The sequence below is a fragment of the Electrophorus electricus genome, chromosome 26 (assembly GCF_013358815.1).
Source record: "Electrophorus electricus isolate fEleEle1 chromosome 26, fEleEle1.pri, whole genome shotgun sequence".
Lineage (NCBI taxonomy): Eukaryota > Metazoa > Chordata > Actinopteri > Gymnotiformes > Gymnotidae > Electrophorus > Electrophorus electricus.
In genome coordinates, this window is record NC_049560.1 from 5,673,968 (window position 1) to 5,701,408 (window position 27,441).

General features: G+C 42.5%; 1 protein-coding gene across 7 annotated transcripts in view; it reads right to left on the reverse strand.

Moving 5' to 3' along the window:
- LOC113577842 (probable phospholipid-transporting ATPase IF) overlaps positions 1 to 24,289 on the reverse strand; it is a 34,195-nt gene extending 9,906 nt beyond the window's left edge. For 5 of the 7 annotated variants that reach the window (XM_027010724.2, XM_035523112.1, XM_035523116.1 and 2 more), the window contains exons 1-28: positions 23,977 to 24,289; positions 15,100 to 15,216; positions 14,819 to 14,908; positions 13,950 to 14,030; positions 13,550 to 13,657; positions 12,986 to 13,114; positions 10,543 to 10,646; positions 10,305 to 10,352; positions 10,043 to 10,107; positions 9,854 to 9,935; positions 9,539 to 9,689; positions 8,599 to 8,796; positions 8,320 to 8,478; positions 8,001 to 8,176; positions 7,789 to 7,857; positions 7,608 to 7,681; positions 7,401 to 7,504; positions 6,385 to 6,566; positions 4,682 to 4,885; positions 3,817 to 3,970; positions 3,482 to 3,584; positions 3,106 to 3,251; positions 2,958 to 3,017; positions 2,432 to 2,559; positions 2,000 to 2,138; positions 764 to 787; positions 308 to 373; positions 121 to 224 (exon numbers count right to left, since the gene is read on the reverse strand). In XM_027010724.2, coding sequence (XP_026866525.1) covers positions 121 to 224; positions 308 to 373; positions 764 to 787; positions 2,000 to 2,138; positions 2,432 to 2,559; positions 2,958 to 3,017; positions 3,106 to 3,251; positions 3,482 to 3,584; positions 3,817 to 3,970; positions 4,682 to 4,885; positions 6,385 to 6,566; positions 7,401 to 7,504; positions 7,608 to 7,681; positions 7,789 to 7,857; positions 8,001 to 8,176; positions 8,320 to 8,478; positions 8,599 to 8,796; positions 9,539 to 9,689; positions 9,854 to 9,935; positions 10,043 to 10,107; positions 10,305 to 10,352; positions 10,543 to 10,646; positions 12,986 to 13,114; positions 13,550 to 13,657; positions 13,950 to 14,030; positions 14,819 to 14,908; positions 15,100 to 15,216; positions 23,977 to 24,003 — 3,092 coding nt within the window. In that variant the 5' untranslated portion in view covers positions 24,004 to 24,289. The remainder of the gene's footprint in view (positions 1 to 120; positions 225 to 307; positions 374 to 763; positions 788 to 1,999; positions 2,139 to 2,431; positions 2,560 to 2,957; positions 3,018 to 3,105; positions 3,252 to 3,481; positions 3,585 to 3,816; positions 3,971 to 4,681; positions 4,886 to 6,384; positions 6,567 to 7,400; positions 7,505 to 7,607; positions 7,682 to 7,788; positions 7,858 to 8,000; positions 8,177 to 8,319; positions 8,479 to 8,598; positions 8,797 to 9,538; positions 9,690 to 9,853; positions 9,936 to 10,042; positions 10,108 to 10,304; positions 10,353 to 10,542; positions 10,647 to 12,985; positions 13,115 to 13,549; positions 13,658 to 13,949; positions 14,031 to 14,818; positions 14,909 to 15,099; positions 15,217 to 23,976) is intronic. The other 2 variants (XM_035523115.1, XM_035523114.1) reach the window with 1 other exon arrangement.
- Between the last annotated feature and the right edge of the window lie 3,152 nt (positions 24,290 to 27,441).

Sequence of the window (27,441 nt, forward strand, 5' to 3'; positions counted from 1 at the left end):
ATGGGAGAAAACACAATGTCCTGGACCTTCAGACGGAAGGATGGGATTTTAACAGAAGTGCTTGTGTGAAGTGGCATTGTGCTGTGTGGTTTTGCGGGCAGAATAAGGTCACTGCAGTACCAGATGATGCCGCCGTAAAACAAGGAGAAGATGAAGTAGAAGGCGATGGAGCCCCACGTCACAAAGTGGTTCATCCACGTCCAGAAGTGCGTCTCCAGGGCCAGCTGGGAACACAGAGGTAAGGTTAGAAACACCATTGCCATGTCCGCTCTGAGGCGATCCTCTAATCTCACGCTGGGCTACTCACCTTCAAAGTCACAGTAATTACCATCACGGTGAATACCAAGGTACCGAAAGTCCAGTTCCCAAACATCTGCAAAGACAACAGTAATGAGGCTTAAAGCAAACGGCAGCAGCACGCCGGCACTAGCGCCAGATTAGCTCAAGAGACGGGAACATGCTGTACGACTGCTGTGTCAGCGCAACGTCTCCAGGCTTTCCAGTACGTTTCAGCCACAACAACAGATGTAGCAGATGACGCTTGAGTTTTAAACTTGGGAGAAAACTGGGAGGACATCGGAAACTAATGCTTTGTGTTTGTTTTTCTGCCATGCAAAGCTGAGTGGGGGGAACATTTTCCAAGATGGCGTCCTATCTCATCCCTTTGGTAGAAAACTACTACATCAACATGACACTTTGCCGGCTCAGTGGACAGTAACAGCTGTGCACTGTGAAAGGGGACATGCATCCAGACAAGTCTTACCAGCTGCCTGTTAGCTCGCAAAATCTGAAAACATGCAGCGCACGGAGAAAAAAAGAGAAACACACACACACAAACACACACACACACACACACACAGAAATGAGAAATAAAGGAGAGAAAAATGAAACAAGCAGGAAGTAAAAGCAAGTGAACATCCTCACAAGATGGTGGAATATTTTGGAACTTGAGTGACGCTTCTTTGAGGATGCGTGTTTAGTTTTGTTGCGCGGCACTTATGACACCATTCACACTATTTACTGTAGTAGAGCCACCAACATTCTCGAGATCCTTAAACACACTGAAATCATCAACAAACTCTTGATTTGGACTCCAAGTCTGAAGTCTGTAATACTATTTATACAGAGAAGTGGTAATCTTTGTTTAAATCCTCTCTGATGTTTGCAGCTGTGATTGTGTGGTTGTCATGGCAGTCAGTTCACCTCATTAGCCGTGACCATAAGGAGGATTTCTGAGTGTGTGACTAGCAAATGCTGACATCTACAACACCACACTCACACTGGACTAAGACTACAAAATCTAACAGGCTGTCTGTAGCGGCAAGGCACTCCCACCAAACATGTTGTGTATACTTTATGACAGAGCCTTCACAATCTGACCCACTAAAGGTTTAAAATATTCCAAACAGCATTTTAGTTGATTCTCCACTATGTAGTACAATTGACTATTTTTTATTTTGGATTCTTGTCATTTTTGTGGGCAATTTTCTGTGACTTTAATTCAAGTCCGCACATTGCTGGCACATCTTCATGATTGCTAGGCACTGTTATGCAAACGCCTGCTAGGGTGGGTTAAGCACAATGTCAACATTCTGTCGATCAAATTCTTTACAAAAGGTTCTAGTGTCTCTGCACGTTAATACGGAACTGTCTACGCATGCTTAATTTATATGCAAGTAAAAGTGGCATTGGCTGTGCTGGGTCTGAACTACTCGAGGTGCTGTAATTCTGCCAGTGTAGGACTGGCCATGACAGGACTGGGCTGGAGCCCTGCTGCAGGACCAAATCCTGCCGTTTCTCGCATGCTTGATCTCACTCAATATGACACAGGACATTTAATTCACCGGTAGTCACAACACATGCACAGGCTAGAGCTGCTTGAGGGTGAATGTGAGGAAAGGAAAGAAGGATCTGAAGTGAGTAAAAGCAGCAGGCGGAGTGAGTGAACACGGGGGTGTGTGTGTGTGGGGGGGGGAGACGACGAGTGTACCAAACAGACCTGTCCATTTCCCATCAGACTGGTGTCCTCTCCCATCAAGATGTAAGAGCCAAAAAAGAAAATGAAGGCATGGCAGAAGCCCAGTGTGGTCCAGTACAGGAAGGTTTTGAAGGAGAGAATGGCGTTCCTACTGATATCTCTGTTAACATGGGAAGACAGGATTAGGGGGTCAGACCATGCCGGCTTACTGCTGCTTCATTTGTACTGTTTATATGACTTTTGCTCTAAAATTAAAGTCTTCGCTACATTTAGATTTAACGGCAAAATGGGAAACATCTGAAACACTTCTTGCTCTCTGCCGCATCCGCACTAGAATGAAACGGAGTGTTTCCTCTCTCTGAATGCCTGGTAACGTTCCTGGCTCGGTCATGAATCGAGTAAACCCTTTTAGAAGCCGATGCTAGCGGTGCCTGTTGGTTGCGCGCAGTTTACCGGTAAAGTGCTGGTTTGTTGTGGAGCACGTGTGGGTGGACCAGCTGCTCAAAGAGACTGTAGACCAGGATGGGGAGGGAGGTGAAGCAGATGTTGTAGAGCGTCAGATACACGCTGTCATACAGGGTCTGTGAGATACAGGAGGAGGGGTGAGAAACGGGTCGGCCCAGTCCAAACGGTCAGCGCTGGAGCGTCACACATCTGCCAACAGGGCTACGGGAGGGCGACGTCAGAGTCGCGTGTGCTCCTTAGTCTTTAGTGCTATAGTTAACTATTCTGGTATATTTAAAATGCCGACGCAATCACATAGTTTAAAATAAGGACCGATCTGTTAAGTCCAACCACCTAGAAAGGCTGTTTCCATGTCAAACTAAGTTAAGGAGAAAATAATGGCTATTAGACAGAGGGTGACAGAAGGAAGGGAAACAAGATCAGACAACCATTCGGTGAAAGTGCAAAACAGTCAAATGCCATGAAAGACCAACAAACACATCGATAGATAATGATACACCAAAAAGACACTTACTTGTTGTGAAAACAGACAGAAGAACTGGTATAAAAACTGGGGTGTGATAAAGCACACATTCTACAAAAAAATAAAAGATTCCCTTTAAGCAACAGTTATTCAGAATGCTCACATATGATTGAAATCTCTCCCCATCTCGTTAACTTACCTTGTAGAAAAAGTACTGCACTAGAGTCGCTATTCGAATGTAGTAGAAGTGGCCGTGGACGAGCAGTAATTTGGCAAGGAATCTGAACCTTGCGATTGCATAGTCACTGTTTCGCACAGCTTGCCTTCCCTCTTTCCCCATGATACCTGGACACAATCAGATTCTGTTAGTGCGATTGGCAGAACAGGCAACCCAGTCAAAGTCACATTAACATTTTAACTGTGCAGGTTTCCTCTCGGGTCCGGCAGAATTGCAATGCGGTTCGGGTCATCCTAATCGGAGCCCTTTGATTTATTTCTAAATCTGTATGACTCACGCTAGACACACTAATTCTGAGATTTATTAGTCCCATTTTCTTCCCTAAAAGGGCACTTACCTATACCAACATGGGCCTCTTGGATCATACTGACATCATTGGCGCCATCCCCAATGGCTAGAGTAATGGGTTTCTCTGGGGAGGTCTTAAGTAAGCGCACCACCTGCCAAACACAGAACTGCCATTAACCCCAGCTTTGGGGGTGGGGGTGGGGGGAATCAGTAAGGCAGTAGAGGGCAATTAAACCCAGACTGGCGACATTAGTGACTGTGACCTGTGGCACCAGCACCAATATGATGCACAGGCTTACGGGCATCAGTTTATTCACACTCATGTACACAGCCACGCCCACAGAGCCCGCCCTTAGGAATACAGCCACACCCACTGGAACTTGCCTTGGCCTTCTGCAGGGGCGCCATCCGGCAGCAGAGCACGGCGGAGCAGTTCTTACACACCTCCATGAAGAGCTTCTCGTGCTCACGGAGAGCCAGACTCAGACTGGCCCCGTCCACCACCAGCCCGTGCTGAATCACATGGTCCTCTCTGATCCTACACAACCGTGCCATCACAATCCGCTTTACTTGGCAGCAAAACCCTGTTTAGTACATTTCACAACTGCTCGATGGTTCAGTGGGTGGTGATGTGTGCAGTGCTGCCTCCAGACACACCCCCACGCAGGTGGGTGAGTCAACAGTCGCCATACACCACGCCTCAACATGCATAACAACCCCCCCCCCACACCTCCACTAGAGCCCCCCGTCACGACCCGTATATACAGGGGGCCACTGGCACAGAAAGCAACGACAGAATGCGAGAAAAGGGGTTCTGGCAGTCTTGAGTTTCTCTTGGGTCCAGCCAATTACAGAGCGGAATCTAATAATGTAACAGCAGAAAGAGAATGAGAGGCAGAATGGAAGAACTGAAAGGGGGGGGGAAGAGTGGAGAGAGGGAAAGGGAGAGAGAGGGCAGGATTAAATGTGCTCAGGGTCATAGCGGAATGTGTCCCATACAAAACAGCAGCACTACGTCCCTGTAGTCCCCAGTCCACGGATTTAACCAAATTTATTGTGCCGGAATGTTAACCTTGAAGAAAGGTTAGTGAAGTGTGCCATTTTGCAAAATTCACTCCTAACGATTTCAATGGGTTCAGAAATAAAGAAATGAGAGAGAGAAATAAATAAAGCACCACTGAAATGAATTGAGAGAGAGAGAGAGAGAGAGAGAGAGAGAGAGAGAGAGGGAGAAGTGGTGTGTGCTCACCGGCGGGAGAGCCTCCGCAGCTGTTCGGCACACTCGTGGTCGGTCTTCTGCTGCACGAGCTCTAAGATGTTCATGGTGCGGTGGAAGTGGCCGCAGGACAGACTCACACTGACCGCCGTCTCGTGCTTATCACCCGTCAGCACCCAGACCTTGATCCCCGCCAGCCGCAGGGCCTCGATTGTCTCCTGGACCTTCTCCTGCAGCCTACACACACACACACACACACACACACACACACACACACACACACACACACACACACACACACACACACACACACACACACACACACAGTTATAGCCACAGTCTTCTCCTATTTAATATCATGTCCAAGTTCAAGTTTCAAGTTCGGTTTATTAGTCACGTACATAGTCATACACGGTATAACTCGCAGTGAAATGTCTAACTTAAAAGAGAGTTTGTACTAGTGTGCAGCCATATTATGATGTTTAGCTACAGAACCAAACACACTCAGAACACAGCACTTAAACCCTGAGGCATGCCTGCTAGCATCTTATCCAAGCAGAGCAACAATTCTGCCCACTGCCAGAGCTTCCTCCACACCCTGATCTTTCCTATACCGCGCACAGCAGCTCAAATATCCATACAGTGCTACAGAGCTTTGTCACTGGGCAGGAGCACTATGATAGGGAAATGGGGAATGGCACAGGGGAGGGATTGCACTTGGAGGATTAATGACTTCCTACATTCTATAGAGACTCTTTTCAAGATGACGTTTTCTGTGGGGCAGATCAGAGCTGCTGTGTTTGTAGCAGGCCTACTGCACAGGGAGGATTTAAGAAAGCACAGAGCAAAGATCCAGGCATATGGCTCTCTCACACACACACACACACACACACACACACACACACACACACACACACACACACACACACACACCCCCAAATGAACAGCTTGTAAAGAGTGTGTTTTTAGAGAGCAGGGATGTAGAGGGAGATCACGGAGGACCCATTCAGCTACACCACACAGCGTTGTGCCAGTGTTTACAAACAGTCCTTCAACACAGTACAAAATGTCTGAGTAATCCACCATGCAGAAACGCTAAAGTGTCAAAGCATTAAGGCAAGGCAAGTCTTACAACAGAGGCACTGAACTCCAGCCTCAGAGGACATGGCAGAGTTTGGCATTTTACCATCAAACACATCCATGATCAATCAATCGAGGTGAAATAAGTGTGGGAAACCCTCCTTAACTGTGATATTGTGTACCCCCCCCCCCCCAAGCCTTGGTTGCATAATTGTTTGAATGGTGCAGGACTCCACTTTGTCCAACTCAAAAGGACTGAAGAGCTGTGGTGGCTGGAGGCTTGTGCTACATGGTGCCACACCGAGTGCCCTTAAAGCTCTCCATCTGACTGCTGTATGCTATTCAGCATGGGGCTGGTGTTACTGGAGAATGGTGCATCCCAGGCTCAGATAGACAGACAGACAGACAGAGACAAAAGTGGCATTAGGAGAAGCAACTGTTACATAAGTGCCTGGGTCATCAACACCAAATCCTAACTAAAAGCCATCTGACGGGCAACACGGTTCCAATCCTGGATTAGGCAGACACTCACCCACATGGCACATATAAGAAACCTTTCCAATAGGAGTGAGCAGCTCTTCCTCCTACATATGCAGATCGCAGTGAGGTGGAAGCCCTGAGCAGCAGTCTGGCAGGAGGCGTGGGTGCTGACTCACTTGTCTTCCACGCCAGTGGCTCCCAGCACCTCCAGGTCCTTCTCGATGAAGCTGAAGGTGTCGGCAAGCCGCTCCTCTCTCTGCTGCAGGGCGGTGCGTGCCTCGTGGAGCCGACGCGCCACCTCCTTATACTCCTCTGTGCTGAAGAGCCTATATGCCACCACCAGTGTCCGCAGGCCCTTCTAAAGACACCAGAAAGGAAGGGAAGAACAGAGGTTTCAGGTTTTTAAAAAATTTTTTTTTAAATAATTTCTTTGTGTTCTTAACCCACTGTATCGCTGCCTGTGGTTTCAACAGTGCATGCAAACACTGGAAAGTAAAAACCAAATTATATTTTCTGCTGTCTATATCAGCGGTTTCAGCTCAGCTGTTTACATAGTCACATGAAATTCCTAAAAGGTGGTAAAATATGGGGAACAGAAGATATTTTCTTAGATTAATCTGCATGAACTTGATGAATCTGCATTACTACGGAAATGTAGTCTGAAGATAAGAGAGACCATTTACTGAGAGGAAACCAATATCACTGAGGATTGTTCCAAGATTTTATCATTATCAGTACTGTTCTTTAGTATGATGTTATAAAGGATTGCTGAGTGAAAAGTTGTTTGTGTGTGTCTGTGTGTGAAAAACTGTGGGTGAACTGGGTCATCTGCATACAAGCCTGCGAGTGGGCTAATGTCAAGCTCCCTGTGACCTTCAAGGACCGGCCCTAAAAGCAGTGGGCATGCGTGGAGAACTGCCCGGTGGTCATGGCACCAGTGTAATATAGGGAAAGACACTCAGGTGGAGGGTGCCCTTTGAAAGATGAATACTCTACCCAAGGCACTGGGCAGTAAGACTCAATTCTGTGGTAGGGAGTACAGCACATCTGTCTGATTGCACGTGCCACACATAAAGGTATGTCCTTCCTGCCTAATCATCTCCATAGGCATGTTGATTTTCTTGGGATTTCCTGTGGATGCTTGCACTTCAAGTTCCTCTGCCCAGACCGCAGTAACCAGCTTGTCTCTTACCAGAGCAAACTCGTCCACGTGCACCCTGGTCTTCTCAATCTCTCCACTCTTAGCGTAGGGAAGGACAGCAGACTCTGCCCCTTTAGTGAACAATACCCTCTCCCCTGTCAAACAGCAGGTCATTAGCTAAGTGATTTCTGCTCCATTAACAAACTCTTCAATGTCATGCTAGTTGTAACAAGCATGAGAGTAGTATTAGGCACCCACCTGATGGATTCTGCAGTATTACACTCATCCGCCGTCGGTTTGGATCAAACTCCAACACATGAAGGAGTTTATACCTGTCAGTGAGGCCAGATAAAAGTGAAGAGTAGACCACCAATAATCAGTACCAGAGCCAACTTGCTGGACCACCCCACCCCAAAGAAAAATAAAAACCAAGTCTCACTTTTCTGATTTCCCAAATGTTTTGACCTCCATGTTTTCTCCACTGATTCCTGTGAAAGTCACACCCATCCTGCAGTAAAATGACAAAAGCACAGGTTTTCTCATGAAAAGCCATAATAGGTTACAAATATGTTAACTTAAAAAGCAAAATGTTGAACAAATTAAAGCAAATATATTTCTGCTGCAAAATGTGGAAGGCAGTCCAGCTCCTACCTTTTGGTGGCTTCCAACAGAGCCTTCTCGTCAGGAGAGGACGCATAGTACTCCATCTGCGATGTGAAGCCGTTGGCGTGGGAAAAGGGGTCACCAAGGCCGTCTGGCTGATCATAGCTGATCTGTACCGTGTGGCACAGTGATACGGCCTTCAGGAACAGCTCCTCTTCCCTGCTCTGAGACACACGTGTGTGACAAACAGACGAAACAAGAACACTGTCATCATTACTCTACACCCTGGTAGAAGAAGAATAGGACTGTGGCGGTTCTGATTTTCCCTTCTTCAGCATCTCTGTCTATCACGAACGTTGGATCTCACCAGGTGAGGAGCAGAGCTGTCTGGAGTGTCTTCAGTCATTCCCTCAGGGACAAGCTTGCCGTTGATCTCCTGATATTTGATGCCGTTGATGGAGCACTCCCGGAATTGCATCTCATTTTCAGTCAAAGTGCCCGTCTTGTCAGTAAAGACATACTCCACCTACAGCACAACAGAAGTTATTCAGCAGGTTTCTTAGTTCATCAGAGACAGCTTAGTTACATGGAAACGATACCTTACAAACACCACCACCACCTCTCTCTCTCTCACACACGCACACACCTGTCCCAGCTCTTCATTGAGGTCTGAGGTGTTGACTTGGGCCCTTTGGTCACTCTCCTCATGGTACAGGTCCAGGTCCCAGCCAATGAAGAAAGAGCCTAAGAACTTTTGCATCTCCACGGTGACATAAAGTGAAATTGGGATGATGAAATTGTAGAGGACCAGAAAGGCCAGGAAGTCAGAGATAAACTTCAGAATCTGAGAAATAAACACACACACACACACACACACACACACACACACACACACACACACACACACACACACACACACACACACACACACACACACACACACTTACTTGAGGTGTACTCAAATAAACATGAGGTGAAGTATGACGGCAGCAGATGACAGTAATGCTGAATGGAAGAAGGTAGCATGCAGGCAGACAAGCCACCTCTCCCCAACACACATTTCCTTTTTTTCCAGCCGTCTTATCAAAATCTTTGCAGTCACGTCCACAGCTCTGTTGCTGTAGGTGATGACGTGGCAGAAGTAAAATGCATCTCAAGCTAATCATATTTCAGAAAATACAAATTACAAGCACCCACACTTACAAGGACTGCCCTCTCAAAAAGAAAAAGAAAACAAAAAAAACCCTACTCACTCTACTGCCCCCATACTGCCACTTGGTATGCTATCGTTAGCACATGTGAGTGTTTTCTACATACACCAGAAATGTGCTTTTACATTCATTTGGACCACACCTTCAATATCAGGGGCTGAGGGTGAGGGGTTGTGTTACAAGCCGAAAAAAACCCCCAAAACAAAACTAAAAACTTAACACCACTAAAAACTACCACTTAACAGTGTCAATAAAACAAGACCACCCATTAGGAGCCACTCTGCATTCCTGTATATTAAGCTCACATGTCTACCACCCTAACAAACAAAGTGGCCGGGGCCAGCGCGGGCACAGTGGGGAGTGAGTGCTTCTTACTTTGCTGCTGTTGCGTTCCACCTCAGACTTCTCGTTGTAGAAGGGCTCGTCCCACTTGGCCTCTGCCTGCCAGGTGTACTTTAAAATGGTGCTGAGGATGGCTTCGAAAAGCAGGATGCCCAAATAGATGATAAGAAACGTATTCATTGACCTGGGAAGATGAGAGATTAAATGCTTGTTAGGCCCTTGTAACAAATAAAGTGGAATGGAGGAATGACCAAATTCACCACTGAAAAAGCAAAGTAACGCCCACAAACAACAACAACAACAACAAGCAACATCCATAAAACAAACATACAAAAAACCTTCACATACTTTTCTACCGCTGAGCGCTTTTGTGACTTGCACTTGTAATTCAGAGCCATTTTTGATTCCATTCCTGTGTATACGGCCACACCTGAACGTGAGGAGGAACACAAAGACAAACAAAACATGTCAGCTCCAAATATTAAGAATACTATACTCCACTGAAGCAAAGGGAAACTCCAATTGGCGGATACCCACCAAAAATCTCTTTGGTGTTTTTCAGTCGTGCTCCTCGAAGCAAGAGGTTTTCTGGACCTAGAGGTCTGATCAGAGAGCAAAAGAATCTGGTCGGTATTCTATCTAATGAAAACTAATCATATAAATAAAAACAACTAACCAAAAACAAACAAACAAAACCCCAAACAAACCAATCCATCTCCCACCACCCCACTTCCCATAAAGGCTATTTCTCAACTTCCAGTTTTGTAACCCATTTTCAGGTGCAAGTTTCCAAACCTACCTCACTATCTCCTCTCCCTGGTGTGTAACCGTTATTCTCCCAACAAACCTGGAAGAGGGAGACACTTTTGCTGAGCAAAGCAAAGGCCAGAACAAGAGAATGACACACCTGCTGACAGCCGGTCTTATTCTATAAAAACCCCCACCATTTCAGGTGAGCAGAAGGGACTGGGCAATAAACATTCCCAGTGAGGAGTGCAGAAGTGTTATGCTGAGCCGGGCTCGGGTGCTCCTGTTACCTGTATAAGTCGGCCTCGGGCTGCTGGCACTCCACCACGGCCTGCAGGGTTTCCAGCCGCGACACAGACTGAGACACGGCAGTCTCTGGCACGGCAAAGTGAGTCTGCACGGAGTGGCACACACGAGAGATGGACAAGGAGGCGCAGAGTTGTGCGCCAGGAACGACTTACTTAGCATACAGCAGGGAAGCACTCTAAGAAAACACAGGGGCTGCAGCCACTGCCTGACCCTGATTCACGCTAGCTTTGGCAAGACAGAAGGAACGGTACTCTGCGTGAACATTTAACCACTTGCAGGAATTACTCAGTATAGTGTCACTGATACCGTGCACTATATAATGGATGCAATATTATGCATCAGAGGTGTCAAATTTTATCTATCAAGAGCCAGGCTGGCTGCAGGTTTGTACTCCAATCAAACAGCAGCAGGCTCCATCCACTGTTTGTGCAAGGAGAACAACTAATTAAATAAGTGGAACCTTTGCAGCCACACCAGCTCTTTGCAGATAAGGAATAATGACCAAAATAAAGTAACCTTGGGGAAAACAAATAACACCTTAAAATGTTTCAGCTTTTCAACAATTAGAGCAGCAGCTTTTTCTACAGAGAGCAAAAACAAATACTGGCACTACAGAGAAAGCATTTTCACCAGTGCCATCATAGCCCTGTACAGATTTCATCAATTACTTTCTTCTTTTTTTTTAATACCCAAAATGCAATATTTGACACACTGTAATTTGATCTCAAAACACTCTGTTGATTGAAAATCAGCACAACAGATTGTATTTTTCATGCAAAAGTACTAAACCTGGTATGTTCTCTTAAAACAATAATAGAGTAGGTTTAGTTTACATTTAACATTAAAGCTCCATCTGCAATCTTTTTCTCATTCAATATCACGTACCTCCATTCTCACTGCCGCACTCACTCCCCACATCTTTGATGCCCTGTTCTCAAAACCATGACGTATGGGGCCAGACTCCTACAGCCTGCCACCAGGACTCACATGATGGTAAAAGCAATTAATGCCACAATAACCTATTATGTCATTTAATGAATGTGGCTTTCTGGCATATTTTAATGTTTGCGTGATATGCTGCTACTGCATTCTGTCCTCATTGGCATATGATGGGAGCAATTCTTAGCTCCACAAAAAAAAAAACCTAAAAACTGTCTGACACGAAATGTCCCGGCATGAAGCTGAGGTAAATCAGACGATCTTTTCTCTAACAATGTTTGGTCACATATACAGGTGCTCAACAAATGTCTGCTCATACGCTCATTTAGGTAACTGATAATTGTACTTAAAAAGGGCACATTTGTGGTCTGTTTGGAGTAAGCATGATGGCAAACTTTGCAACTGCAAAGTAGGAGGGCACAAACAGGAAAGTGACTCAGAACGCCATGAACGCTTGCAACAAAGGGGAAAAAACTTGAAACAGATATAGAGTGAGAAGAGATGACCATTTTGCTGCTCTGTCATGATTTAGAAGCAGTACTGAAGTCATCACCTGAGCCTAACCATGCAGTTCCTGGCTCGCTGAAAGTTACAAATATTGCTGGGGTGACTCGTTACTGTCATTACACAAATACGTTGATTTACATCATTTCCGATGGCGCATAGCTATGAAGCAAGATGAGTGCGTCCAGTCACTCTGGGTTTAAAAAAAAAAACCAAACTCATCCACAATCATCAAAAAATGTATTTTAGTCGCATAGTGCATACTGGGCCCCAAAATTTTATTTTTAAACTTTCGGTTGCATTCAACGATTTTGTTTGAAAACCTCAACTTGCATCATGTTTGCCCTTGTCACACTTTGTTTCTGGTTAATTTGTGTTTAAGAGATGATAGAAATATTAATGAGAAGTTTTTTTTAAATAATCTTTAGAATAACTGGATTAACCAACTAACCCGAAAAATAATCATTAGACTAACAAAATAATTGTTAGGTGTAGCCCTAGTTACAAATACATTACATATTTATGTAACTGGCAGTTTTCATCTTAGCACTGGTCTCACGACAGGGGTTAGTCAGTCATTTAGATGCGGGTCTTTAATATGTATGGTGTTATTTACATGTTACTTTTGACTGTCTTATACCTAGGATACAGGTGAAATGATCACAGTGGCAAATTGACACTGCTATGCTAATTATCGCCACGGTAACTTTATGAATAGGAATTATATTGTCACATTTTTTCATAGAGCGGTTTCTGTCAAGTTTCATGAATCTGGGCCACTGACTTTTCCAGGCCGAGTTTTCAAAAATATCAAATCTACTGCTAAATCTGATATACTTCCTAGTCCTAATCAAAATGAAATAATTAGAAACTTTAAATTCAATTATAAGAAAGGATCTGTGGGCCAGAGAGGCAGGGGAAAGCCTGTTAAGGAACTGTGATTCCCTGCAGTAGGGCAGGAGAGAGGAGGGAGGTACACACCTTCAGATTAGTCTCGCCGTCCAGGCTGGCAGTGGTGATATGGCAGGTGCCCTCTGCTCGGTCTGACGATAGCAGCACAAGGTCTGCGGGGAATGTCTCATCTTTGGCTACTCTTACGATGTCTCCCACCTGCAAACAGAAAGGAAGGACTCTCAGGGGAGTAATCCCTAGGAGAAAAAGTTTGTTCCTTGTATGTGGTTTTGTTCTTAAATTGCAAGGCTTAATATTTAATAATTTATAAGTCATGTTAACTAACTATTGTAATTTATTCAGCAACTACACTGAAATTAAAATTAAAAGGTATGAAGGGTGAGTAACCCTAGTGAGAAGGCACTGTTAAAAATAAACTTGGAAAACAAGGAGAAGAAATGTATGGGGTCACGAAACCCACCATTCTAGCGCCAAGGCTGTTAACATAGTTGGCATCTTTGGCTGAACTGACTCTTTAAAACACATACTGTGTTTAAAGAGAGTTCTCCACTAGCGAAATGGTGTTGAGACCGAGATACATACAGCCGACATTTAAGAGACCTGCTAGTGTTTAGGACTGAGGATGTAACTCACTCGTATGTTTTTGGAGCGGGTCTGCACCAGGCTGCCGCTGCGCACCACGAGCACAGGGGCCCCATTCACTTCATTATCTGCTTTGTGTCTGAGCCAGTCCTCATAGCCCTGCAGTGGTGGGGTGTGCATTTAAGACAGCGAGAATTCACATTGCTCTACTTTTTAGCACAGCGATGCAACATATCATCTGTACACAGCACAATATTAGTCAAAGAATTATATTCTTATAATATACTTTTGTAAGAAATACACAATTGATTAAGACTACACAATTTATCTTAAAACTTGCCCAGAGAAGTACATACAGGATATGTGGACAACACATCCACAAAATCAAGGATATGACAAAACAAATAATGAATGAAAGAATGAATAAATAATATATTTCAACAATACTGACCTGTTTAATGGCAGTCACTGTGATAACAAAAAATAGGGGAAGTCCACTTGTCACAGGGGAAGTGGGTGTGTCTATCATTAACTGCAGAAAAAAGGTACCGTAACATTGGTGTGTGAGAACCTCCACTGACACATTTTATTCGTCAAATATACATTCACGGAATCACAATAAAACAGCAATATAGTAGCATCCCACATCAGATGAGACTAAAAAATTAGCTTTTTGTGCTGTGAAGATTCTGAATAATTCTTTATTCATTAATTCCTATTTATTGTTCTCTGACTGTGTCAAATGCACAAACATTCACTGCGCACTGAAATAAACCATAGCACACACATTTAATCGGGTCCTAAAGTCCTTACTGTTTTCCAAGTGTATCATAAGCAACAACATGAAATTCTCACGGAACCATTATAAACCACATGAAGGTTTGGTTCAAAGATTCAGCCATAACCCTCAGATAAAGCAATGGACCACTAGCTTTAAGGGCAAAGCCCCTGAATCTACAGCTCAGTATAGAGCGAGACATTTGATAAAGAGGGAAGCCGCTCAAGGGCTCCACCATGATTAAACAAAGGTTAAAGATGACGTCTCAAAACGTAATACGGCAGCAAGGCTCCAACAGGAGAAAGGAACCTTAAATCACTCCCATTTAATTCAACTGGGGGGGGGGGGGGGGACATTATTTTGAGCTTGACAAAGGAATTGGCAAGAGGCACAGCACAAAACAGCCCAGGCATCTGTGAACATATGGGATATTGATAATGCTGTTCTAGGGCAAACGGTGGGAGATATGCCAAACGTCCGGGGGGCCTTTGAAAAACAGTTCCTCCACCCTCAGAGAGTGAGAGAAAAGCCAGGACCCTTACCTGGACGAGGAAGATGATAAGGAAGTAGAAATTGGCTATTCTTCTGAACTGTTCGAAGAGGTTCTTGGGAATGAAATTCCATATGGTGTACTGCAGAGGGAAAAGTAACCGGAGCTGAATGAGTGATTTACTGCATCATCAGACATAGCCACAGGAAGGAAGACTCATGACTTTAAAGTGGCTACAGTTTTATAGCCGTTTATTGGTGCCGGAACTGTAGCTCAGAGATTATATGGAGAGCAACGGCGCATCAAAGCACAAATGGTACTGCCCAGCCTTACCTTGGAGGATATGATTCTGTTATCTGCAAATCTCTGGGGAATATAATGGCCATGCTGAGGGAAGCGGTTTGCAATGTAAACAGTCCTGGTGTCACTTTGATGGGGAGGGTCAAAGCCCTGCAAGAGACGAACAGGTCAGTGTGTGAGTGCCCACAGCCAGCCAACCAAATACGCTTTGTGTTAATCATCAGTATTGATCTGATACCGGACAGATTCCTTAGCCGTTGATTTGACGTCGATTTGATGTATTCACAAAAAGAAATAGACAATTACTTTATTTGTTACAGTGGACAGGGACCACATGAACTTAAACTGGTGAGCATTACATTCATGTAAGGAGGATGAAGATGCAACATCGGAGACCCCTGTACTGAAGCTTAACAGACTACAGTTCTGCATCGCTACATGTGTACGGTCCATTTGCTCATACAGAGGAAAGGTCAAATTAACTTTCTCCCTGACAAAGCAGAAGCTGGGTGAATTACACAAGGAGGAATGGGAGTTTTGTTAAATTGGGCTTCACCCAAGTACAGTTTCTACTGAATAGCTACTCCATTCCCTGACATGACAGACTTGATTCACACCACATACACTTAACCATGTTGTTGACTGTAAGGAAAAATACAAACAATGGTAATCAGACCTGTGGTATGTAATTGCAGTAGGGTAATTAGTAATTTAGTCATTTTTAAAAGTTTGTTGATGATGGGATGACTTAATATCTAAAAAAACCCTCAAACAAAAAGTTGAGTTCAAACCAGTTCATTTCAGCCTCCAATTGGTACCTGGTTTGCCAAACTAGCAAAATACTGGCAGTATTATGTTTATGAAGAGCTAATGGATGAAAAAAGGGATGAAAAGGCACTAGTGTATTATTCCAGTAGAGATCTATTATCTTGAAGAAGTCATTCGGGTCAATCTCAAATCGAACTATACTTGGTCCACCTAATGAAGGCCTTGAATGAAGAACTGAACATTAGGATCAAATGTGTTGGACTGGAGATGGAACCAGTCTCTGGAGGAGAGCAGATTCCCAGGAATGGGAATGAGTATCCTCCTTTACCACAGGAAAAGCCTGTGAGCTAATCAGCATCAGACAAAAGGGTCTGCTTGTGTGCCAGTCTGAGAAAAGTCATTATTAATTGAGAGCAGCAGAACAATTAATTACAATAGGCTCTCACCCACAGCACTTCAGAGTTATCCAATCACTTGCTATTGAATTCCACTAGTGCCTCTGCCTTTTGATTTATAGCCCCTGAGAGCCCGATGCAGTTTGTCAGTCAAGGCATAAAGTGGGTGGGAATCATATTCCTGGAACATATTAAACTTCTAAGAAAGGAACATTTTTCTATCCTTTCTCATGCTGTGCAGTACGTGGCGTGATATCTTGGTGCACTTGTGACATTATGCATGCGCTCAACTACCAGCATTGTAAGTGGACTGTAATGCAATTACATTTCCCTGACTTAACTAGTGTGCATTCACCAGAATAATTAAACCATGAGTGGACACTGAGCAAATTATGGCCAGATCGATAGTGAAGAGACCCCATAGCCATTTCTACATAGCATCTCGAAACAGAAAGGATGTTTTAATATTGTTTTTGGCTTTTCAGGATACTGAAATCGGGAATCTCAATGGAACATGATCAGAGATTTGGGCTGTGATCCAGGGCATGTAACACCGCCATGCTTTACAAAACTGAAACCATGGACATCTCATTACATTTAGCCCCCATTTCCAATTCATAACGTCACCTGGTCTGCGACGTCAACACAGCAATGTCATCTGTAAGCGTCTCAGTTTCAGGCCAACTCGTTTTGTTCTCCAGCAGTGAGACTCCAGGAGATACCAAGTGACAGTGGTAATCACAATACAATTGATTATAGGCCTCTTTTTCTTTCATTTGATTATGCCCAACAATGAAGTATTCCTTTATGAATGGGTCAAATATAATAAGTGGTGAGTTTATCACGCACGCTAGTTATTCTTTATATATTAATATTTGCTGGGCTGAGACAATAATGAAATATTTGTTGCAGTATAAAAAAATGACTGCAGTGAATGAGTGTCCTGCCACTGGTGTCTGTAGTCAGATGTGGTGTAGCTGAAGCACATAGACATGGCTTCTGCTGCTATGTGGAAATCACTGACCCAGGAAGACATGTCATCCTATCCTGCTGGCAACACAACAGCCCTCCTGACTGAGCTTTTGTGTTTGCAGTGCGCACACACACACACACACACACACACACACACACGCACACGCACACACACACGCACACACACACGCACACACACACGCACACACACACGCACACACACACGCACACACACACGCACACACACACGCACACACGTGTTGCATGCACACTCAGGCCAGTTTTTACTCCATTTTATTCTGTTTGGCGGACATCTCCATAACTTTTCCAAAATTATGCATTTATGTCAGACTCAAGAGAAAGAAAAAAAACCCCTGTAATTTATACATCTTCGCCGAGATCCTCTGAGGAAATGGCATAATTTTACTGAAAAGATTAGATTTAGTGGGAAACAAATACTTGGTCTGACAGGGCACAAACATCACCAAAGTGAAGAGAAAGTCAGCTTTCTTTCAGGAACACTCAAACATAAGACTTAATCTGTACACAAAGGACATGTCTGTGAAATACAGTATTTCCAGTGGCATTACTTACTCTTTCAACAAGGTAATGTTTCAGCAAAGACAACAGTGGGAGTGTGTGCATGCCACTGCATAACGATCTCATCTGTGGAACTGTTAAGTTTAATACCACTAATGTTTAAGTATAAAAGTGTTAAGTTTAAAACCACAATGGAGGAAGATGAGAACAAGTGACTTGGAAGTAAAATCACAACAGGGCTGGACATCTTTCACATGCGTTTTGCATATTCCTACACTTTATTTACAAGACTACACAAAAGCCGACTGCAGAACAACAGGAACTTCTCAGTCACTTCAAGTTCATCCCATTTCAATTATTTCCAGCTATTTCATACTGCTAGAAAAAAAAGGTAAACTGTATGGCACAACAAGATTTCCTAACTTGTTTAGAAATGTACCTAGAGCATAGGAACAGACAGATATTACTTGCGACTGATTATCCTTGTAAAAGTAGGTATTTGTTCTGGTATCTGGGCTGCTACTAAATTGCTAATGCGCATTACGACATCACTTCATGCTTTATGCACTTTGCTATAATGAATGACTCAAATCATGCAGTTAAGCAGTTAAGAGAGGGGTGGGATATTCCATTTCTTGTTTTGTTCACTTTAAATGAAGAAAATTGTTTGAATCCAGAAAAACCTTAATCAGCTTATGATGCACATCACAATGAAACAAGATAAAACTTTAGAAATAAATGTTCCTTGGGACAAAACCTCTTCACCAAGGCATTTATGCTTCTGCACTGCTAACACACCACCAAGATTTCTACCTATGGCTCTGGGGAGGTTTGCACCGGTAGAAGCTCTGCCAACATGGCTCGCACGCCACTGCAGGGTTATTAAAGAGGAAACAATGGCTTCAGTATCAGAGGTGCCTCCCATTTCCACCAGCTGCTGTATCTTCTGCAGGCTTTCCATGCCTAGTAGAACTCATTTCTCTTTTAAAAAGCTTTGAAATGGTTTTAAAGAAGGCACTGAAGTGAGACACATTAAAAAGATAATGAAATACAGGATGAGATAAATCAATAAATTAATGGGACAAGGAGACTTATTAAATAAACTAAATTAACAGAAGAGTCATGTAACACACTGCGCACACCCCCAACCCACCCCAGCCCAGCCACTGCATTTATACCTCTGCTTATAGAGCTTCAAACCAATGGGCAATAATGCAGAATATACAACAGGACAATATTATCTGAATGGGCTCTGCCACAGAGAACAGCACATTTGTTCTATACTTAGGCACAATAAAGGCAGCTGCTTCCTATCTGTATGACATAGGCTTCGTATTGAACGATTAGGCAGCAAAACAGCTCAGTTGTTGAATAAATAAAAGTTGCTAATTCAAACAAATGACTATGAATTAAGGCTGAGTTGTTTCTGCCATCATTCAACCGAATGCAGATCAAGGCCTTTTGGAGCCTAATGATTCTTTACAGAATATAGTGGCTTGCACATCGGTGGAAAAATCCTTTTGTGCAAAACTTGTGATACTAACCAAAGTCTGTGAGAAAGAGGACAGATTCAAACAGATTTGTTCAGTTAACTTGGAGGAAGGAAAACCGTGGCATGCAAAGCATCGTCATCGTCATGACAACTGCGCTCACACATGAATCCTTTAAGCCACTACTGTAAATCCATTTCAGAGTGCCACCTCACCTGCACGCTGAGCAAGTTCTCGCCACCCCAACCACAACCCTGAGCAACTTCACCTCCACACTGAACAAGCTCTCGTACTTGCTTGTATGCACTGCCTGGCTGACTGGCTTTCATTGCCTGGATCCCCAGTAAACCATTACTGAGTCTACATTTGCCCAAAATATAGACCTAAGCAGGCCTCCATAGAACCACACAACAGTATCCTCGACCTGGGTCTGAATAAGTCAGCTATGTCTGTAAAACTGCATAGGGGCTGTGCACTTGCCTCATACACACAGTCTTCAGCAACAGTGTTGCCAGCAAAAACCTGTTAGGTTAGGATGCCTGTGCCTGAAGCCTAAATTACACAAACATCTATGAAGTGATGAGAAGACTCCAGTTTTTTACCACCATGAGAACAACGCAAACAATACTATCCAAGAGCTCTTAGAACAGAAACCAGATAGTACATCTGGTATGCAACTGTTGTTTACAACCTACGCATTGTGTATGAAGAGTCGCAAAGAACCAATGTATTGGGCATTGTAGCATAAATGTTAACACATGACTGAGAAAAGTTCTCCCCCTTCTCCATATGCCATTGACACTGGAGGACATTCGGTTTATTTTCACGTGGTTGCTAAATGAATGGCATGCAGCTAGCACCGTGGGCTTCTGCTACTGCAAACATATGCCAGCTACTGAGCAGGATTTACCAATTTGCTTAGCAATTGACAGAACCTCTTAGAGCAGGGTTGCAAGAATTCAGACAGTCAGAGCTGCATGCTGTGATGGGATACAGTTACAACAAGAGGATTGGGCAACAGGTAGCCATCTTGTGCTCAGCTTTCTCATAAGGGCATGTACAATTTCATTATAAATATATAATTTCAGTAAAACAAACCCATTTGGTCTTAGGTTAAATGTTTGTCTTGTAAGCACACAACATGCATAGACAAGTTACAAACAACTTTTGACTTTCCTGTGTATACATGCACGCTCCTAGAATTTAAGAACCAAATTGGGTGTCCTTAATCTGGGCAGTCCCAACTCTATTCAAACACACATCATGTCCCTCCTATATAATTTCATCAAAACTATGGGCTTTCAGCAACATGTCTTATAGAAAGGTTAATTTATTTTAGATATCTGCAAATCAGACACCATCATCAAAAACACCACACAAATAATGATTAATGTCACTTCACATTCTGAAAGGGTCTTGTCTTCACAAGAGTCAAAGAAAGACATAAGAGTTTTTACAGAGTTCAAGTTCAAGTTCAAGTTCGGTTTATTCGTCACATACATAGTCATACACAGTATAACTCGCAGTGAAATGGTGGAGAGTGCTCTGTCCAAACTGAGGAAAGGAAACAGGGGTGCATAGAGAAAAATGTATATATGCAAGATAAATATATATACTCTATGTATGTACAAAATAGAGCCCTAAATTCCAACTCATCTTTAACCTCTCCAGCTATTAGTCGAGCCAGGGAGAGAAATTTGGGTATTATGATTGATGACCTAGACTAGACTGGCAGAAATTGTGGATCCATGCTATGGAAACATCTATCTGTAAGGGAACGAAATGTACTGAGTTTTAAATTTCTTTACATTGTACATATACAACACCTGCTCTCAAAAATAAGACGGATGCTAAAAAGTCTCTCTCCTCAGATGTAAATGTCATTCTTAACTTGGCAATAATATTTACTGGTTCTGGTCATGCATGAAGCTACAAAGCTATTGTACTCTGGTATTGGGAATGAACTGTTTGTAATGTTCGGTGTTCCAGTAGAGCTGGATCCTGTGTGTCTTCCAGATGGTCATTTTGTAAACATCAAACAACTGCCTTTTGCAGCTAGGAAGAACATTTTGCACTTTTAGATTAAGGATATCATTCCATTAAAAAAATAAAAAAAATCATGGCACCCTCTTATATTGGAGTGTATTCCCAACAAATACATTTAATGTATGCTTCATTCCTCAGTGGACACCTTGTATAAAGCCTGGGCATATACATGCGTTTCCTAAATCAGATAAGCCTGTCTCTGTTCTGTTTATAGGCTAGGTCTAATCAGTGAATGAGGCTGCTTTTGGGGTATTGTTTATCACATTTCTACCTTTAATAATGAAAAGTTATGCATCATACAGACATGTTACTATTTTATATTATGTTCCTTGGAAAACTGTAGGAAAACTGTTTCCTCCTGTGAAACAACACAAGTGCATGCACATATTCATGGGGCTAACAACTTGACTGCTTTCTATTAATTGTAGACCAGTCATCAAAATAAGTGCAAAAATTTCCATTCAAAGAAAAACAAAGCAACCTAGTGCATGACATTAATACACAAGCTAACTTGAGTTTGTAGCAGCTGTTAAGGCTGTTTTATTGTGTGATCACATCAATGTGTTCTGATAATCACAGAATCTCTAAACAATCTCTAAACTGTATAAAAGTTAGTTCCTACCAGGTAATTTGATTGAACAAAATGCATCCTTTTAAATATACATTCATCACCCTGCTTTACAGGTGTGTTCTATTAACCACTAATTACATTAACGATAATTATCTATCTTAGATTGTAACAAACTATGCAGCGCATGTTTCCACAAATAAAATTTGCGTTAAATTATGAATGGTCTTTAGTAGAGGATCAAGGAGAGGAAAGAAACTCAAATGAACGGATAAACGAACACGGCAATAAACAAAAAGCATCTTAAAGCTGCTGGATCAGCCCAAATCCCTGCAGTAATATACCAACTCAGTTTTAATGTGATATAATTATGAATGCAAATGGAATGTAGGCAAAAAGACCTCTAAAGTATCTTATTTCCCCACAAACTTTCATCTGTATAATAAGGTAAAAAAAAAAAAGAATGGTTACACCTCATCCTTATAAAGAAACGGGACAACGGTTGTTGCCAGCAAGTTACCACACCATTAAACAGAAAGGGAATAGATAGACTTTCCTGACTACTACATGGAACATGCAGTTGAGACATGGGGAATGACTGAATTTACTACACACAGGTCACATGACATTAATATTACTCCAGAAGGTAGGTAACTCAATCAATTAGTAGTCTGTAGCACTGACCATAGGACGCCTGTTCAAATTTATCAGTGTACCGAGAAAGGAACACACACATTGCCATTCCACATCTGTGTGCCACGTCGGGGGGGGAGATCTGTAGGCAGTATGACAGGAATGTTACTGATATTAGGAGTTTTGAACACTGATAGACTGAACCACTGACGTAGGCTCTCTTTTAACGATCGTCTTCCACAAAGACGCGCCACCCCGGGGCTTATATCAACCATTTACACTCAGAGTTCTGCAGTTTCAGAGTTAATTTACTCAATTCTTTTTTTTTCCCCCAAGGAGCGAAAAAGAATCCCGAGTGGAAGTAATGGGAAATTCAAACCAACATTATCGTACATGTCACAAAATCATTATGCGGTCTAAAGTCGAGCAGTCATGAATGTTCTCTGCATGTCGCTCTCCTGCGTTACCACATCAACCAATCAATCAGTCAATCGTCAATAAATGAATCATGAGGAACAATTTATTTAATTGAATATAACCTATACTTATAATAATTATTAATCACTCCCATCTAGATTTCTCACGTGAACGTACAAAAATCTGCAGCAAATATTTAGCGTTAGGTTCCCTCTGCATCCATTTTACACTGATAACCTGTATAAATTGAGTAGAAAGCGTTGGTTATCTTTCCTACCTGCCACGCCTAAGGTAGCTGAAACTTGACAAATTACCCATGAAAACTATAACTGCGAGACTTCAGCAAACTGAAACTTCGTAAGGAAGAGTCTTTACTCTTCAACCAAGTTAGTTTGCCTAGTTATTCTGTCCATCCTTTTTCCACAGCTAAAAAAAGTTAAGACATATTTGCGAAACGCTAGCTAGTCTCATTGCAGTGAATGCTGCATAAACACACTTCAAACTAGCTAACTTGTTAGTTAGCTGGGACATTTAGTGATCTAACTTATCTTAGTTACCCAGCTATTTACAAAATGTTAGTTAACCCAGCTATCTACTGCTATCTAGTTAGCTTTCTGACGTGAATGTTAAAACTTTTAGAAAGATTAGGTAGCTAGCTCGGTATTTAACTAGGGACCATTTGTACTAGTAAACAACAACAACAATAACAGTTAGCCGTCTATATCCGCTCCAGATCTGTTCGTGTTATTTCGTAAAAAAACACCACAGAAAGCTTTCCCGAGTAGCAAGTCAGAAGTCTACTGGTTAATACTTAAGTACTAATGAATATGCGCTGTACGTCAGCGCAGCAAACTCAACAGGCTAACTGAGCTAGCGTGTCTGCTTCAATATCTCTGCTAGCTAAGATAACGTTAGCTAGCGTCGACACAGCCATAAAGACATCTAGTTGTTGAGAGGTGAGGTTAATTAAAACCTACACAAAAACGTAAACATTAACAGTGACAACCACGCCGTTACCGGTTAGTTATCGACAGCCCACCTTTTTAAAAGACGACAAATTGCTTTTCTGGAGCTCACTTACCAGCTGTTGCCGTATCCAGCGAAGCATCCTCGTAATGTTAGCTGGGCTAAGCTAAGATAAGATAGCTAATGGATTAGCTTGCTAGCAAAGTAAGCCAGCTCGCCTCTCCGCCTAATCAGTCCCAAACCATAAATGTTTCCTTTTTTTATTTTCAAAAGGGTCCCCTTTTCGCTCATTACGCCATGGACACGGACAATAACCTTGCACCATTAAAAAAACCCAACAAAACAAAAACCGGTCTTCTGTCCCAACAGTAAGTGCTGAAAGTTGTGCCTCCCACTGTGTCATGAAGACTGAATGATGTTGAAACGACGACGCTGGTAAAACCACTACAGAAGCACAGCATCCTGGAAGTGACGAATAAAAGAGAAAACGAGATAAAGAGAGGTAAAGAGATTAAACGATTCGAAAGGAACCCGAGAGCCAAACTTCTTTCAAAGGATGACGATGTCGTTGACAAATTTTTTTTTTCGATATTATGAGTGCTGCCTTTCGGCCAGTTTAGTTCATACGTTATAGTTTGCTGAATTTACACTGAATTTAATATACATCTTCCCCTGAAGAGTCAAATACAACCTACATTTTGCCTGCCAAGAGTACAGGGGACTCAGTGGCTGCATTTTAAAAACACAGTTGTGAGGAAAACTTTGTGAATAAGCAGGTTTTCTGCATGAGTGGCTCAAAGTGACCAATGTGAGTATGTGAGACCTTTAAATGTTTTGTAGCTTTTGGTCGGTCCACCAAAGTGGTCAGGAGATTTTCTTTGTCCATTCTCCTATAGAAAACAGTAGTTCATGTATATATATTTTTTGGATGGCTTCACTATCAGAATAGGAATCAATTTTATTTTCAAGTTTCAAGTTTGGTTTATTTGTCACATACATAGTCATACGCAGTATAACTCGCAGTGAAATGGTTGAGAGTGCTCTGTCCAAACTGAGGAAAAAGAAAACAGGGGTGCATAGAGAAATATAGATATTCTATGTATGTACAAAATATATTAACAATGTATGTACAATATATGTATATTATGTTTATATACACAATGTACAATGTATATGGTTGTGTGTATATATATGTACACAATGTACAGAATGTACAGTTCCATTTTGTAAAATGACATATTTACAGTTTTTATGTTACATGGTGGTAATTGAAATAAATATATATATATACACACACACACACACACACACACACATACAGTTATGTTACATGGTGGTGGTGGTCCCCACAGTTAATCAGTTTCCCTGATTCAGGGCCCGACTGGCCTGTGGGAAGAAGCTTCTCTTCAGTCTCTCTGTCTTGCTCTTCAGAGTGCCTCCCTGACCTCAACAGAGAGAAGAGCCTATTGTTGGGATGGGTGGGGTCCTTCACAATCCTCCTGGCCTTGGTCTGGCACCGCTTGTGGTAGATGGTCTGCAGGTCAGGAAGTTCCGTGTGAGTGATGTGCTCTGCTGAACGCACTACCCTTTGGAGTGCTATTTTCCAGGTATATTGCTCATAAAAGGAATATTTATTGGTGTAATTCTAGACAGACACACTGGACTATTTACAGAAAGTACATAATGCAGAGTAAACTAGAGTTAAATACATAAGAATATCAAATAAAAGTTATTTAAATTATAGATATAATAGGACAGAGGCAAAAAAAAATTCAATATATGAGAAGTTCTGGAGGGACATAATTATATATACAATAGACATTTATTTACCTCAGGACCCTAAATATAGTGGTGTCCACAAACTTGAAGAAACTCGAGTGACTCCAAAGAGTCATTGATATTGATCATCTGGGTCATGGGGCCAACCACTGTGGTGGCTCCTGCAAACTTTAGAAGATGGTTCATAGATGGTTCCTTAGAGGTCCAGTCATTGACACAAAAACTAAAGAGAAGGGGTGACAGTACACAGCCTTGGGCTGCACTGGCACTCAGTGTCAGGGCCCTCACCACTGGTACATCCCACTGCTGTCTGTCAGGGAATCTGTCATCCACTGACAGAAGGCATCTGATATAAACAGCTGAATGAGTTTCACTTGTAGACGTTTAGGGACCATGGTGTTAAAAGCCTAGATTTGGAGTTTTTGTGGGTACCTAGGTACTGTCGAGATGCTTTAGCTTGAAGTGTAGAGCCATGTTGACTGTATCATTAGCAGACCTGTTGGCTCTGTACACAAACTGCTGTGGGCCCAGAAGGGCGAGGCATTTAATGAGCTTCTAACGTTCAGGATTATTGGTCTGTTATAGTTTAGGCATGTCTTTTTAGGGACAAGGAACAGGGAATTTGAAATGTGTGAGAAATGTGGAAACTGTCTGTGAAGATGGGTGCGAGCTGATCGTAGCAGTGCTTTTGGGTGGACGGCTAGATCAGGCTCTGGAGCTTTCCGTCCGTTGACGCCATGCTTGCTGACAATGAGATGTGGGAGTAGTACTGGTGAGAGAAGCAGGGGAGGTAGGCAGGACCATGAGGGTGGGGGCCTTAAGATGGGGCTTCCTTTGCTCTTTCACATCTGCGGTATTTAGGTTGTTTGTTAGGTTGTATTTCTTTCTTCACTTTGAAGTCTGCAAGCTCCTGGAGGTCTTCCCAGATTGTTATCTTGTGTAAAAGGCCCACTTCAGATTACGGCCCAATATTTATATTTCAGTAGGATTAGCAACCTGAACTGGCCGTTATAAAATGCATCGTTTGTTTTCTTTGCAACAGTCTGTTGTTGATTTGCTCATGTTTATCATTATCATGGTGCAGGAACCGACCTTTTCACATTTTAGATCACAGATATTTCCTGACATTCTGCTATAGAATTTGCTGATATCTGCTGGAATTCGCTGGTCCCTCAACTCTTTAAGCCCGCCAAAAAGCAATGCAAAAGCTGTGCCACACCATTACACACCCTCCACCATGTTTCACATTTGAAGTGAATGCAGTGTTTGTTTATTCTAAACATAATGCTGTGCACATCCACTAAGACATTCAGTTCTTTTGTCACATCTTCCCACCAAAAAACAACTTAGTAATGTAGTAGAACGTCCAGGTACACCTTCTCAAATGTAAGATGGGCAGCGTTGGGATTTTTCCATCTTCCGAGAACTCTTTTGATCAGGTCCTACTATACTTGAACTGAATTGTCACATTTAAGATCACATTTTAGGAACCTTTCATATTGAAATTCAGTTAATTCCTTAAGGTTCACAACTGTAATTTTGTAGTTTTACATCTGAGCAATTGTGTGCTGCTACAATCTGCCTACATCATAATATATGAATTGTCATCATTATTCAATGCTTTTTTAAAATTAACCCAGCTCTCTGGTGCTCTCTTGTGATCTATTTGAAGCACTACTTCTTTAAAACCAACCATTATCATCAGTTTGTTATTCACTCATTCATTAATTCATCTTCTAAACTGCTTAATCCAATTCAGGATCATGGCGAGTTTTATTTACATTTATATTTACATTAGTAG